Consider the following 14,554-nt stretch of genomic DNA (forward strand, 5'->3'; position numbering starts at 1 on the left):
CTCCCGTCACCCCCCATACTTAGAACAGTACAATAATTTCCAAAGGCTATATATCATTTATGTGAAATTCTAGCAGTACAAACCACATATCAAAAATGTATGTGTAAACCCTTATAGTTGCATAATATCAGCACTCAAAGTCATCTAAAAATTTTAGTTTATGACATGTGAATCAAAACAATGAAATGTTATTGAATTTCATTGCTATTAAAATTGCTGTTTGAAAAAAAACCTAATAGGAACTTATTTACTACAGCTATTCTCTCAGTGAAATCTACATAACTGAATACATACATTTGATAAATCTTGATTATTATTACAAGAAAATTAAACCACTATTAAGTCTTACCTTATGTGCTGGCACTAGATTAACTAACACTGTATCCAAAAGTTCCTGCGACACAGTATCTCCCTCACAAATGATAGAGCTCATAAGATCAACCATGTGCATGTGTACTTTCTGATTATGACCATTGCTGAAATTAAAAATGAGAATTCTTAGTATATTATTAATATAAAGTACAACTTCCATTCAGCGTATTCTCCGAGATAATACCAAACAACAAAGAGCATAATAACCAAATGACAAGTTCTCTTAGAAGTCAAACTAGTCAAATTTCTGGACTGCATATATCACTTTTCAAAGTATTCTTAAATTTCATTCCCTCTCCATTTCCTATTATATTAGAAGAGAAATATGACTGTATCTGCCCCTAGGAGAATAAGATATGAGAATAAGATAGCACATTAGAACATCCTTCCCCTCTCCTGAGCACTGGCAAGGCCACATCTGGAGTGCTCTGTCTCATTCTCTAGTACGAGAGAGACATGAGCAAACTGCAGTGAGTCCAGTAAAGGGCCAGGAGGATGATTAAGGGACTTGAGCATTTGTTATGTGAGGAGAAGCTGAGAGAGCTAAGACTGTTCAACCTGGAGAAGAGAAGGCTCACGATGGGGGGAGTTAAGGAGGAGATCTCATCACTGTATATAAATACCTGATGGAGGACAAACCATGGAAAGAAGCCAGCAAAGGGATGAGTGGCAACGGGTACAAATTTAATTACAGGAAATTCCATTTCAACACAAGAAAGAAAAAGCTTCTTTACTGTAAAGGTGATAAAACACTGGAAGAGGTTTCCCAGAGAAGTTGTGGAGACCCTTGGAGATGCTCAAAACTTGACCGGACAAAGTTCCTGGGCAACCTGCTCTAGCTGACCCTGCTTTGAGCAGGGGACCAGACAATCTCCAGAAGACCCTTCTGACCTCAACTATTCTGTGATTTGGAGGATTCTTGCTATAAAAGTATGAATGCCTTATGAACTGCATATTGCACCACTCATTTTGTATTTCAAGAATAAAGTAAAATAAATGCAGTAAAAGACAATCAAAGTAAATTTATTGTAAAAAAAGACATTTTCCAGTTAATCTTGTCATAATATTTAATTAAAACAGGCAGAATTGATAGCCTGTTACATTTAAACTGCTACCTTTAGTTAACCTGAATTACTGGGATATCTAAATTAAGCTCTTCTTGTTAATGCTACAGTCACACAATAGATTGAACATACAAGTTCAAAACATCTCACCTCAAACACACAACAATATATTATAATTAAGACAACAATACTTACTTTATTACTGAAAACAGTGTTCTGTACAACTGCGTAAAAATTTCATTGCTGTCCTCTAATTCAAAGCATATGTTGTAAGACTTCACCCAAGCAATATTCTGTGTTGGAAAGAAGGAGGGAGAAGTAGTTAATACATAGTCACGTTTAAAAATTACATAGATTTAACACTTACTATGAAACAGTAAGTTATAAAGCTCACCTCAAGTAAATAAAAATAGCGATTGAACTGGGGGCTTTTTGTATCTTCTAAACCCTTAAGTTGCCTTGTTATGAACATAAATATATCCTGGAAATAAAGAAGTGATAGTTATTTATTCAGTCACAATGAAACTTTTACAATTATAATAATAATCATTTTTAATTGCTAATATTATTCAGCACAAGACACAGTCATGTCAGAAACACTATTTCACTGTCCAAAACAACAAGATTTATAGAACATCAGGAGGAATGTCAAGAAGTAATTTTAGAATGCTTCATCTTTTAAAAAAAGATTTAGGAAGCAATTCCACAGGAAAACACTTAACATGACAAATACAGCTGCACCTACCTAATACGCTACATAAGCCACAGTATTATTCAAGAGAACAATGAATTTTGCATTTTCACTTTATGCTGCAACAGGTGTGGACAGGCGGCAAGAAGGGAAAATAATAGCAGCCAACTGCAGCTTTCCTAAGAGTACTGTAATAGACTTATATGGTAGTGTTTGTGCATTTCTTAATCATCACTCCAAACAATTAATTCTTCTACTGATACAGACCACATCTCTGGCAAAACAACAGGCAAAGCTAATAAACCAAACTTCTCATGCTTTCTTTATCAGCTTTCAGTATGAGAGGACTTCTTTAGAGAAATGTCTCACACAATAATAAATTCAATCAGGTAGTAAGCAACAAAAAGTCAATTATGAACAGAATGGAAACATACAGAAAAGTATCTTTATACAATCCTTTCTGCATTAAGATAATCAATGGCTGAAAATTCATAACTACTATATAAAGAAAAGATTCAGAAGCATATTTCACCATCATTCAAGGACGGTCTTTACAACCTCAAATGTTTCCATAGTATTTTATCTAACAACCTAGGTATAAAACGAATTCCTACCTTTGAATTTGTTTTTAAGCTTCAATTTTATTTTTAAAGAATCCAAAGGTCTGATAGGATGTACTGAAGTTTCAGTTAGGGGTAAAGAAAGCTTTACCTTTTAATAAATTCCAAAGTTGCCATACTAAATATGTGAAAGCCTTAGAGTCAACCTTGAAAACAGGATTCTTAGAGAAAAAAATAATTGCAACATGAAGCAGATTTTACTATACTTTTCCCATTAACATACACTTTCTCTATATGTTCAAATTTGTGTAAGAGCTAAAGCCTAGAAAATTTTCCTATAACAAAAATTTACAACGGATCATTGTTGTTGTCCTCCTCCTCACCCCATCCTGAGGATGGTGAGCTGGACAAAAGAAGAATATGGTCTCTTCTTTCCAAAGCTACAACCACAAAACCCAACCTTTCTCAATAAGCCAAGCATTTACTGTGGCCCTACATAAAACTAACCACATAAAAATTAGATACAACAATATTACCTCTTGGTAAAAAAAAAAAAAAAAAAAAGAAAAAAAAAAGCAGCACAGCAAGGATACAGCTAAGTTCATGTTTGACTTTGGATCAAAAGTGTGCTTTTGAAGCAAATCTTCTGATCATCCCTAGTTATTACTGTTTAGTTCATACTGCAAATCAGTCACAGAGCACATGAAGAGGACTCTTAGGTTGAAACCAAACTGGAAGATACAGTTCAAAGGACATTCTACTGGACTCCAGCCACTAAAGAGCATTCAAGCCACAGGACCAGACAAAAGCTAGTCCAAAGAGGCTCCCCCACTCTCCCTTTAAATGTAGGGCCTGAACCACTAGCAGGCCAGTAACCCCACTGAAATGAGTTCCAGCATCCAAACAACTGGTATGCCAGAAGGCGCTGTGAAATTTAGGGGAAATACAAACTGAACCTCAGTGATGGGAGGATTCAGTCAGTACAAAAAATGGATTGTGTTCATTTAACAGAATATCTTTATTTTTTATACTGCTGTTCTATACGCAGAGCTGAACATAACTCAAAGCCTGTACTGAGACCAGAATTAGTTTTCCTCATAGATTTTTATAAAGCATACCTTACTGTACTGTATAGGAATATGTACATTAATGAACAGCATGAACACATATATGCAATGTAGCATTTGAATGCTTCACAAATAATGGCAGCATCTGATAAAGTGATCATTTATTCCTATTTTACAGGAAATAAAACAGACTAACATCAAAAGTACTTACTAATTTTCAATATTTAGTGTTCTGTGACCCCAAGCTTCTAAGTGTATACAGTACGCCATTTGAACATGCATTTATACACACAAAACACAGGATTAACTTTGGCTGCAGCTAAGAAATCACAGCTTTTATAAATAAGACAATATGGTTTCACATCAGACTCCATAAAGTAAATATACATTAAAGTCCAAACCCTAAAAACATAGGTGCTTATGCTTCACTTTAGGGAGAACATTGGTATCAAGACAGCAATCCACAGAAAAAACATTCAATTAACCACACAGAAGCTTCAGTATGCATCAGAGCCGTAGCTTTTACCACAGAACATACTCATATACCCGGAATTCTGCTACCACGCACACCCTGAAGCATCTCCATTTCAGCCGAGTCAGGCAGACTGTACGTAAGGCAAAGCATTTTCCTTTGACACACAGTAGTGATTAGAACATCTCCCCCTCTCTCACGAAAAAAGAAAGAGTTGCACATTAAGCTTTCCTCAGACTGAGGACTGAAGCTAAAAGTTTCCACACCCCAGAAGACCAGTCTTGCTCCAATTCTGCTTTTAGCCTATTTGTGGCATTTTCCATTCCTGTTGTCAAAACTCTTTCAACACTCAGTGAGGAATGTAAGATTTATACTGAGGATACACATAGGAGAGGAGCAACTCAAATTCTGATCCCTTCTCTCTTTACAACTTATACACTGTCCAAAATGATATAAAAGATCTGAACAGGCTCTGAAGCAAGGGCAAAAACGTCAAGACTGATGTTTTCCCCTCTCAAAAAACTATCCCTCTTCAGCATTTTCCATCTCCAGCTTGGGTACTTAAACATACAAGAGGAGACTCTGAAAGCTGCAGTAGGGATACAAATATTAAATATTGGGTAAGAATAGTGCCAAAATATGAGCCAAGAGGAAAAACTCTTCCTCTTACCTCTTCTCATAAAGTGGAGGAACTCTTCAACATTTGTATCAGAGCTTGTCCTGCAACCACAAAAGCTATGTTCAGCGGAAACTGGTTTGCAAGAGTCTACCTCAATACCTCTGGGCAAAAGTCTCTACTGTCTGTCCATTCTTTATTTCTCAAAATGCACTTAGAGATCTGCATCAAGAGACTGAATACTGAAATTTGTACAGATTACAGAACCAGTTCTGCAGAGGAAATTCCCAGTCCGTTTACAGCTCTACCAAAGTAGTGGTAACATACATACACAGTGTAAGTAAAAAAGTGTAAAATCAGTAATGTAAACCTTCCAAGATTATATATAATAAAATTTAAAACTTGTTAGCATTTCATAGTGCAAATTTGGTAAGAAGAAATAATTTCACTTGCTAGGTCGATTCAGACAGAAAAAAAGAAAAAACCCTAAGACTAATGAGCAAAGAAAAATATATATTCAAAATTGAAGCAGAAACCAGGAAGGCTCAAAAACAGACTTAAACATAACATGGTAGGGAAAGCTAACATTTGTCTTCAGCTGTAAATGGTGTAATCAGTAACAGGCAATTGGAGATGCAACGATTAAGAATTAAGAAGACAAAGCTAACAAATCCCTACGTCTCTCTCCGGCATGTCAGCTAAACAAAGCATGTACTACAGCTGAAACTGTCTTGCTCATCTCACTTATAAAGCACTTTTGGTGCTACCACTAGATTAGAAATTAAGTAATTCCTTCCACCATAACAGATGCACCTTCCACCACAACCATCTTTTTCTCCTATTTGGCAAAAGAGACTCTTACAAAAGCAAGACATGACAGTAAGAAGCACAAGTTCTTCAGTGTTATTTTCCCCTGCAAGACTTCCTATAAGAGTCAGTCCATCAGTCTAGATTCAAAAGTTGTTCAATTGAGAGTGGAAAAAAAGTTTTCTATAAAAACTGTATAAAAAAAATGAAGCAATCTAAAATGAAATTTTCTGTAACAAAAGGGGCAAATTTGGAACTGCCTTTTCAAAAGTGGCATTTCCCAATCAACCATCTCCATCTAGTGGGATCAGAGATATTGTAATTGTGAGATTCTCCAATTCACATCAGAAATAAATTATTCTCTATATAAAAATCATTTTTCTTGCCTTCTGTAGAGCTTGTCTATAAAAATACACTAGTCATATTTTGACAGTTTAACTGGAAACAACGATATTTTGCTAAGTTATTAGCTGCCTTGCAAGATATTCTTGTAAAAGCTTGTCAGTATTGCTAATGTACTAACTCATCATCTGTAAACCCCAATCATAGTTCAATAAAATATCTATTTGCAATATAAATCCAAAACCCTACATGTTACTGAAAGATGCACTATATATCACTTTATCTGGTGAACATTTGACCTGACACAATACTCCTACCCCACAACCAAGTGAAAGCCAGGTATCACTCAGGCTGAACAGAAATAACAAGAGAGATAATAAAATGTATCGATTATATCAATCATCCGTTTCAAAAACCTGTTGTGGAAAAGCAGATAAATTTAATTTACCTTTAGTTTATCTGGTGAAGTGTATGGAGCTTCAGGGGCATAAATTCTGAAAATATCAGCAAGACAACATGCTACCAGCAAACGTACATCTTTATCAGGATGTTTGAGGAAAAAATCTGAAGCAAGATGTAAAGCAAGATTTAGATACAGCTCCTTTTCTTCTTCAGAGTCCTGGTCCATATCCATGAAAGTTTTCACAACCATCTATAAAGAAAGGAAGATCTCAGTATATAAAATGAAGTACTCTGTGAAGGGGTTGTCACTGAAAGTTTCTTCCTGTGTTTGTGTAACATCTATCAGAAGCATCCTGAGCTTTCCCTATGACTCTTTAAATAATATTAGCAATTCAGTAGTACTTGTTTGAATAAAAGTTGAAAATTATATACATTTTTTATTAATAGAATGGGAAGGACCTAGTCAAGTTCCCTGTCATTTGTCCCAGCACACGCAGTCTTAGCAGCGTTACTGAAAGCCTGGCAATAAAAGTTCCCATACCTTTAATAAGCAGCCACACCAGTAAGTTCGCCAGGAAGTCAAGAACACAAAAGCATTTACTCTTACAAACATTCAGTGTAAAACATGAATAAAATTGGTTGTGCTATATTCAAAAATATGTATTTCTCCCTGAAGTATTTAGAGTTATGATTTATTTTTCCTCTATTCTCTTCCAGTTTCCGGATTTTTCTGCTACTGCTTCGGAGGACAAGTTTCTCACCTGTACAGCCCACAAACAGAAGTAGTTCACATGACACTTCAACAGAAGCATATATAAAAATAAAAATCCAGCACTGGCCAGCAGCATGAATGCTGTCCAACAGGACTAAAATGCTAATCAGTATTAGGATCCAGTGGACCATGTTACAGGAAAAAAAGAAAAAAAAACGGGCCACATGCAGTACTTTATATCCTAAATAGACCAAAAAGAGACAGAAGGAAAAATCATAATTAGTAACCGCTAGTTAGTGAAAATTCTTATATTTAAAAATCTGTTTGGAGGAGAAAAAGTATTAACAACACAGGTAATTATGCTTCTCTCCAATTTTTTTATTTGAATCACAGAGATGCAGTTATTTTAAGGAGTCTAACTCTTGTTCAAGTTAAAAAAAAAAAAAAAAAAAAGCAATAAAGATCAAATTACATAACCCTGAAAATTAAAATCAAAACTACCATCTATTCTACCAGTGCAGGAAGAGATATTTTTCAAAAATAACAATGCCAGTGAAGTCCCTCAGAAAAACTGAGAGCTGCAAAACTTTTTCTCTTGCTATAGTTTCATTGCTTTATTTCTAAAATTTCAAAACTGATCATACATATCTGGTCAGATACCAACACATCCTATTGTAAAAGTCTCCTGAATACTTACCATCGTAGCTGCTGCAAGATTTTCAAAACATGTTAGTATCCTTTACTAATGGGCAAAGAATAACTTATGCACAGATATAATTTCCATTGAGAGAAAAATAAAGTCCTCCCTAATCAGACAGGAGATCATCTGCACTACGTTCCTCACATACTGTTAAAGGAATTTAAAAACACCAAGGAAGAAATGTGTTTGCTGATATGGAAAGTAATTAAATTTGTTCAATTCATTAATGTGGTAACAAATATTCAGGTGTCACAAGAGTTCTTGCAAGAAGTATGGTTTATGTCAACTCTGGAAATGAATATTAAATTTCTCTTTCCAGATGATATGAACTTTCATACTGATCAGAACAACTAAATCAGTCACCTTGTCTCCAAAGCAGTCTGTCACAGTGCTCAAGGAAAAACAGAAAAACAAGCTAATTCTCCTAGCATACTTTTCTAGTTTCTTACAAATCAATAGGTTAGGGGACTCCTGAGCCAGGAATTGGACCCAGACCACCATGATTAATACTCATGGAGCTTCTTCCAGATTTGGCCAGCCTTTTTTAAACCATTCAATTCTTCCTGCTCCTATATCATCCTATAGCAATAAGCTTTGCTGTTTAATTATGTATCTTATTGAAAAGCTATTTATTGGACTGCAGTTCTAAAATTAACTTATTATGTGACGCCTTGGGTCTTGTAAATTAAGATAAACTGTGGAAAAAATATGCCCTCCCCACAGCATCCATCACTTCCAAACCCTTATCACATTCTCTCCCTCTTCAGTGCTAGCCCATACCTCTGAGCACTTTTCCTCTTTTCTTATTCTACTAAAACTCTGAGACATGGCATGGACCAGAAATGCATACTGTTTGCAAGACAAGGTATGCCAATGTATAAATTCACCATGCTTATTTTCCATTCTATTCTCGAAATTCCTGGTAACTTACATTTATATAAATGAATGTCATTACTAAATAAATAACAAACTATTTGCTTGTATGAATTACAAATCCACAAAAAAAGTGCTGCTTCCCTAATACTTATGTGATTTTGGCAGTCAAGGAAACAAGGGTGCTAACAGTTCACCTCTTCTTAAACTACTTATTCTCAGCACCTGCAGCTGTGTTTATACTGTGAGGCTATGCACTTACAGTATCTCCAGTAGCCTAGATCCTCTATAAGAGGCACCTGTGGAGCTAGGGTGTAAAGGAGCTCCCTGCCTGCACAACCATGTTCACTTCTTAATACACAGCCAGAATAGCCAGCTGGACAAGAACTACAGGACATCCTGCAAAGTACACTTCTCCTGCAAGACAGATCATGATGACAGAGGACACAAGGGACTGTAGGAGCAAGTATCAGTAAGAAGCTGCATGCATATTAATACACTAAAAAATATGTTAGTGCTGACTGATTTCTGGAAGAAATAGTTTCTTCTGTTAGGATTCTCTCATACATAAAATTATAAATGCCTTCCTCTATTCAGCATAGTATATGCCAGGCTGAAAAAACTCTATCAATCAAGTTCCCAAAGCACAAAAAGTGGAGGAACAGCTCTGGTGTTTCAGGATGTGGCTTTTTTTTTTTCTTGAACACACATAGTAGTTCTTAAAACTACTTAAGACTTAAAACCACTTCTTAAGACAATACAAACTACAAATGAAGCTTTTCTAGCTGTTAGAACATTTAAGGTCCCTCTCCCACATCTGTTCCCTCATGTTTCACAGGGCAAGCACAAGTCACAGGCATTCCTTCTACACAATAATAATAATAATAAAAAAAGTAGGCCTGTCTTTTTGTGAAAGTAGATGGGCAGATAAAAGATCTGCAGTCACACAATTATCCCTCAAAATCTCTCCATCCTTCCTATAGTTAGGTCAAAAAAAGGCCAAGAAGTTCAGGAGACAGAAATATACAGTATAATCACAAAAAATTGCCTATATGATAGAGGTTAAAATAACCAGAATAAAGTGGGGTTTATAAACAAACTTGTGAGGAGCATGAATGCGTAAAAAGAATATATTCTGATGCAGCCGCATTATTTCCAAGACTACGACTCTCTCCATCTTTTCCAGCACTTCCATCTCTAAAAGCACCAACCTTTCGTAGGAGCTGAAATAAATTTTAAGAAGTATTTGTGGCAGAACAGAAAGCACAATAGCCAAAAATTCCTCCTTCTGAGTGTAACAAAGGTTCTTCAGTTGTAAAACCAAAAGAAAAAAAAAAATCCTTTCAGATAGGAAATATTGTAATAGGATCATTGAATGTTGTGCAGGAAATTTCAGTCTGCAATCAGCAAACCTCCACTGGTTTTTGGGGGGTTTGGTTTTTTGGTTTTTTATATGCTTACTAACCTTTAACCTTCTCACCATCTCTTCTTTGGATATTTTATCAGAGATTTCTTTGACTCCTGGAGGATATGTGATTTTTCCATCATTGGCTCTCGTCTTCGAATGAGCCATGATTTCACGATTTTAAATCTGTGGAAAAAAAATTTACACATCAATGTTGTTTTGCTAGCTTATGCTTACCTTACCTGTCCTACTTTTTCAAGCAATTAGATGAATTTGAAGGGCCCAAATGCAACCAAGAAACTATATAGACAAAACCACATAAACAAAGGAAAAAAACTGACATAAGATTTTGTTTGTCCGTTTCCAGTTATCGGTGTTGTGGCAGCCAGCAGTGGTTTTGACATCCAGATAGACTGTCCTGTATTACAATTATACTTTCAAGAAGTATGTAATGGAAAAGCCAAAATCCCTCAATCCCTGAATGTATTTGATCATCACTCTTAGAGATGCAACTAAGAATCTTGTACCTTATTGTATGAACCATTACGACCACTTGGTAGTAACAAACCCTAGGCAGCTTGGACTTTTAGACCTTCTCAGACCAGACACTGTTTTCCAAACACTTAAATAGAGCACAATTCCCCAGAAAGGCTAAGTAGCTTTAATTTAGTGCAGTGCTTTTATAAAATATATTGACAAATTAAAACTAGTGGTATGTAAAATTTTTCAACTTTTTTATCCCACCCTAGCTGACAGTAACTCAGATGAGTAGCCGATAGAGCATGCAGTAGGGATAGAAACACAACAGACCAATCCAAAGTCTTTCCTCTATGCCATAAACCCAAATTTTTTAAACAAAAGGCTGCAGACAAGCAATAGTATCTTCTTCCTATGTTCCAAATATAAAAGCCAGTCCCTTCCTCAGTCCCTTTAAACTGATGTAGGTAGAAGATACTACCCAATCCATCTTAAGCCATGCAAAATTCCACTGTTGTATAGGAGGAAGCTGTGTGTTATTTTTCTACTTACACAAAGGAAAGTGTTACTTAAATAAAAGCAATTTACACAAGACAGGCAACAGTGAATAGAAGTAAATGGCATGTGCTGAGATAATTAGGATTTTAGAAAAAGACTATGCAAGTGCAATTACAATTCAAGAATGTACTAGAAATATAAAGGAAATAGAATTTACAGTTCAGAAGGGTGGAGACAGAGAGGACATGTTTCAAACTTCTAAAAAATAATTAAGGGTGATGATGGTGAAATTTTGAGACAGGCATTTTCTCCCAACTAAGTTCCTATATGAGGAGAGCCTACACAAAAAAAATAAAATTAAATAAAAAAAAATCAGAACTCAGAACTATAACAGAAAGAGTCAACCAGAATCCACAAAGAAAAATGGGACAGAAACATGTTCTGCAACAGGATGGAATAACCTGCCATAATTTAGACTTACTGGCCTGAAGTAAGGTCATTCTAAACAGAGAAAATTGGAATGGGAAACATACCCCTCTCCAAAAAATACCCCAATGTATTTTGTATGTATCAGTCCACATTTCATGACAGTGTAGAAGTTATAGATTTTGCCTAAACATTTCTAACCTTCTGCAAAGCAAAAGTTAACATTGATATTTAAATAATCTTTGTAAAGAGTACATAGAGCACAACATATCTTTATTTTAGGAAATGGGAGGGAAATCAGAAAAAATGAACATTATCAAGACATAAGTTCACCAGAAAGTTAACAGTTTTAAGCAACACTTGTGAAACTAATTCTGATAAAGGCAACCCTAAATTATATAATCATTATCCACTTTTCTTAATTGCAAAAGGTCATTTAAGGATAAAAGTTAACAAGTCAGATTTCTTCATGAATTGTTAGCTCAAACATCAGGGTACATTATTTGGCCATTACTATCAGAAATAAAAACAAGCTGTATTTTTTAATATAAACCATCTTTAACACTGTTCAGCAGGAGATTTTTTTTGATCATTCACTTGCACATCCCTGGATGAAGCTGTTCTGCTCACTTTAGACATCCTTCTTCTATCACGTCTGAGACATACAACAATGTCACCTCACTTACCATTATATGCACTAAAGCCACTAGACAGGCATAATATGCAATGGAGTTCAATAGCTACACAAAAGCCAACCAACTCTGTGGTTCTGTCATCTCCTCTGTATCTGCATAGACATGGCAGTTGAACTGAGCGCTATTTAGTTGTGATTTAAGTAAAAACAGATAATGAGAAAGTCGGGTGAGGAACAAAACACCTTAAAGTAACTATTTCTAATTCTCCTAGGAAAACAGGACATCACCTTTATCCCCTTTATATTTCTGGATACACTGTTGCAACAGTAAGCACAGCGCTCCTCAAAAATGCACAGAAAATGTAGCTAAATTCACTTTTGTTGCTGTTTGATGCAGACCCTCCTTTATGGTTTCCAGCTGGGATAAAGTTATATATCACAGCTTATGTCATTTCAACAGCTCACCACAGTAAAAGGAGTCCTGCTCCTCTCCATCTGAGGATACACCACAGCATCTAATGCTTTGCTGGACCAAACCTCACCAACTCAGAAAATAAAGCTCAGCTGGTCTTGAAAAGCATGTAACAAGCATCAAAATTACTTCAAGGGAAGGATTCAGGACTAAGGGAACTGGAGATCAAAACTCTCCCTTTCAGCTGCAGAGAGCTATCAGATCAGATCAACTGCAGTGGAAACCAGCTTAGAATATAGTCGCACTTGGAGCGTATTATGAAATAGTTTGAAGGATAGAACTTGTACATTATGGTCAAGCTGAGGTGTCCAGCTGACACGTCCAACTTACATGCAACTAAGTTTCTAATAAGCTTTTGTGGCACCTGCAGTTCTGGGTTGAAATTTAACATTCTATATGATCTGGTGAGGAACTACCAGAAAGATTTTTTCTCCCCATGAAATACAAGATTGTTGTTATAATTAGAAATGATCAAAATGAACCTTCCTTTTTAGTCAGCAGGTTTTTTGATTGACATGTACTGTCCACCAAATTGATTCAAACTAACAAATCCAGAATCTACTACCACAGAATCAAGACTACCACAAAATAGCAAAACCTTCTGGAACAATGCAATGTCAATAGGTGTGGGGTTGCATTTCCCTTGCAACCCTGAGATCTGGGAAACCCATTACTGGTTAAAAGAGTTAGGTTTTTGCTGAGAACACACTTTTGTAGGTATTAGGTCAGGTGTCTAATTTCATTTAAAATTTATTTTGCAACTAAAGCAAATATAAAGCCTGACAACTCTACGGTTACATTGGGTACACTACACACTATTCCTCTCAAAGGTACAGAAATTGGTAAATAGGAAATCATTTCCTATGAACTTAATACACCTAAAAATCTAGGATAAAAAAAATTTTAAAAGGCTTACTGTGAAATATTCTTTGCCCCAATGATCTAAGTAGTAGAATAATAAAAGCTTTTAAATATTCCACATAATTGAAATTTGCATATCCCATCTTAATAGGATTAACGTTAGACTTTCTGAAGAAATTTCATTTAAGAGAAAAAGTGGGGGAAAAAACTAGCATTCAACATGAGAAAATTGTTAAGACACCCTATTATACAAGTTGTCATTTCAAATATTATTTAAATAAAAACAAATTAGCTTGTTGCACCCCACTGCTAGAAATTTCTGTTCTTCTGGACTGCCAGCATAGCTGAGTATTCCTAGCTCTGACAAAATAACACACGCTGAGTACTTAAGAATTTAGGACTTCTTTTGTTGTTTTTAACTTGATTCTATCCAAATGAAAGTTTCAGTGATTTCACATACACACCAGTGGTTTCGGTTAACTTCTGTCAGGGAAAACAGTGACACAGCTAAGCACAGCAACCTCAAGCTTAGCTGCATCTAGAACATGTTGACCATGAATATCTATAAGTCAATGTGAAAAGATACCCACTGATTCAATTTCATAAGGTTTTTTAAATTTGTTTTTAAGGATATACTCTCTTCTTTTGGAATATACTGAAAGATGACAGATGTTTTGGAAGAGGACAATTCTTTGAAAGTTTCTCTGAGATTCAACACAACTAACCCAGATGACAGATTTTTATAACTGAAGCTTTAGGAAAAAGTTATATGCAATATTGTCAGAAATCCAGTATTATTTCATATACACGATCAGAAAGCAAATAAAAAGGGAAATAACAGAGTGCTCGTATACTTTGATTTTTCTGAGAGAAGAAAAAACTTGGGACAGAGATGCTTAGCACAAGCCAGAATGTAAACTTATCCTAACTAATTAGTAATACGTGCATTGTTTCTGCTCTTCTGAAAACAAAAAAAAGCAGATAAGTATAACAAGAAACTTCAACAAAAACAGGATAAAAAAGTTAATCCTAATACACAGGAAGAAAAATCATGATTCAAACAGGCTTTGAATATGTTAAACATCATAAGCTAAGCCAAGTCT

General features: G+C 35.4%; 1 protein-coding gene across 4 annotated transcripts in view; it reads right to left on the minus strand.

The window, feature by feature from the left end:
* PDS5B (PDS5 cohesin associated factor B) overlaps positions 1 to 14,554 on the minus strand; it is a 108,209-nt gene that overhangs the window by 77,688 nt on the left and 15,967 nt on the right. For all 4 annotated transcript variants that reach the window (XM_026108867.2, XM_026108866.2, XM_026108864.2 and 1 more), the window contains exons 2-6: positions 10,144 to 10,269; positions 6,440 to 6,643; positions 1,831 to 1,917; positions 1,632 to 1,729; positions 350 to 476 (exon numbers count right to left, since the gene is read on the minus strand). In XM_026108867.2, the coding sequence (XP_025964652.1) occupies positions 350 to 476; positions 1,632 to 1,729; positions 1,831 to 1,917; positions 6,440 to 6,643; positions 10,144 to 10,251 (624 nt within the window). In that variant the 5' untranslated portion in view covers positions 10,252 to 10,269. The remainder of the gene's footprint in view (positions 1 to 349; positions 477 to 1,631; positions 1,730 to 1,830; positions 1,918 to 6,439; positions 6,644 to 10,143; positions 10,270 to 14,554) is intronic.

The sequence above is a fragment of the Dromaius novaehollandiae genome, chromosome 1 (assembly GCF_036370855.1).
Source record: "Dromaius novaehollandiae isolate bDroNov1 chromosome 1, bDroNov1.hap1, whole genome shotgun sequence".
Lineage (NCBI taxonomy): Eukaryota > Metazoa > Chordata > Aves > Casuariiformes > Dromaiidae > Dromaius > Dromaius novaehollandiae.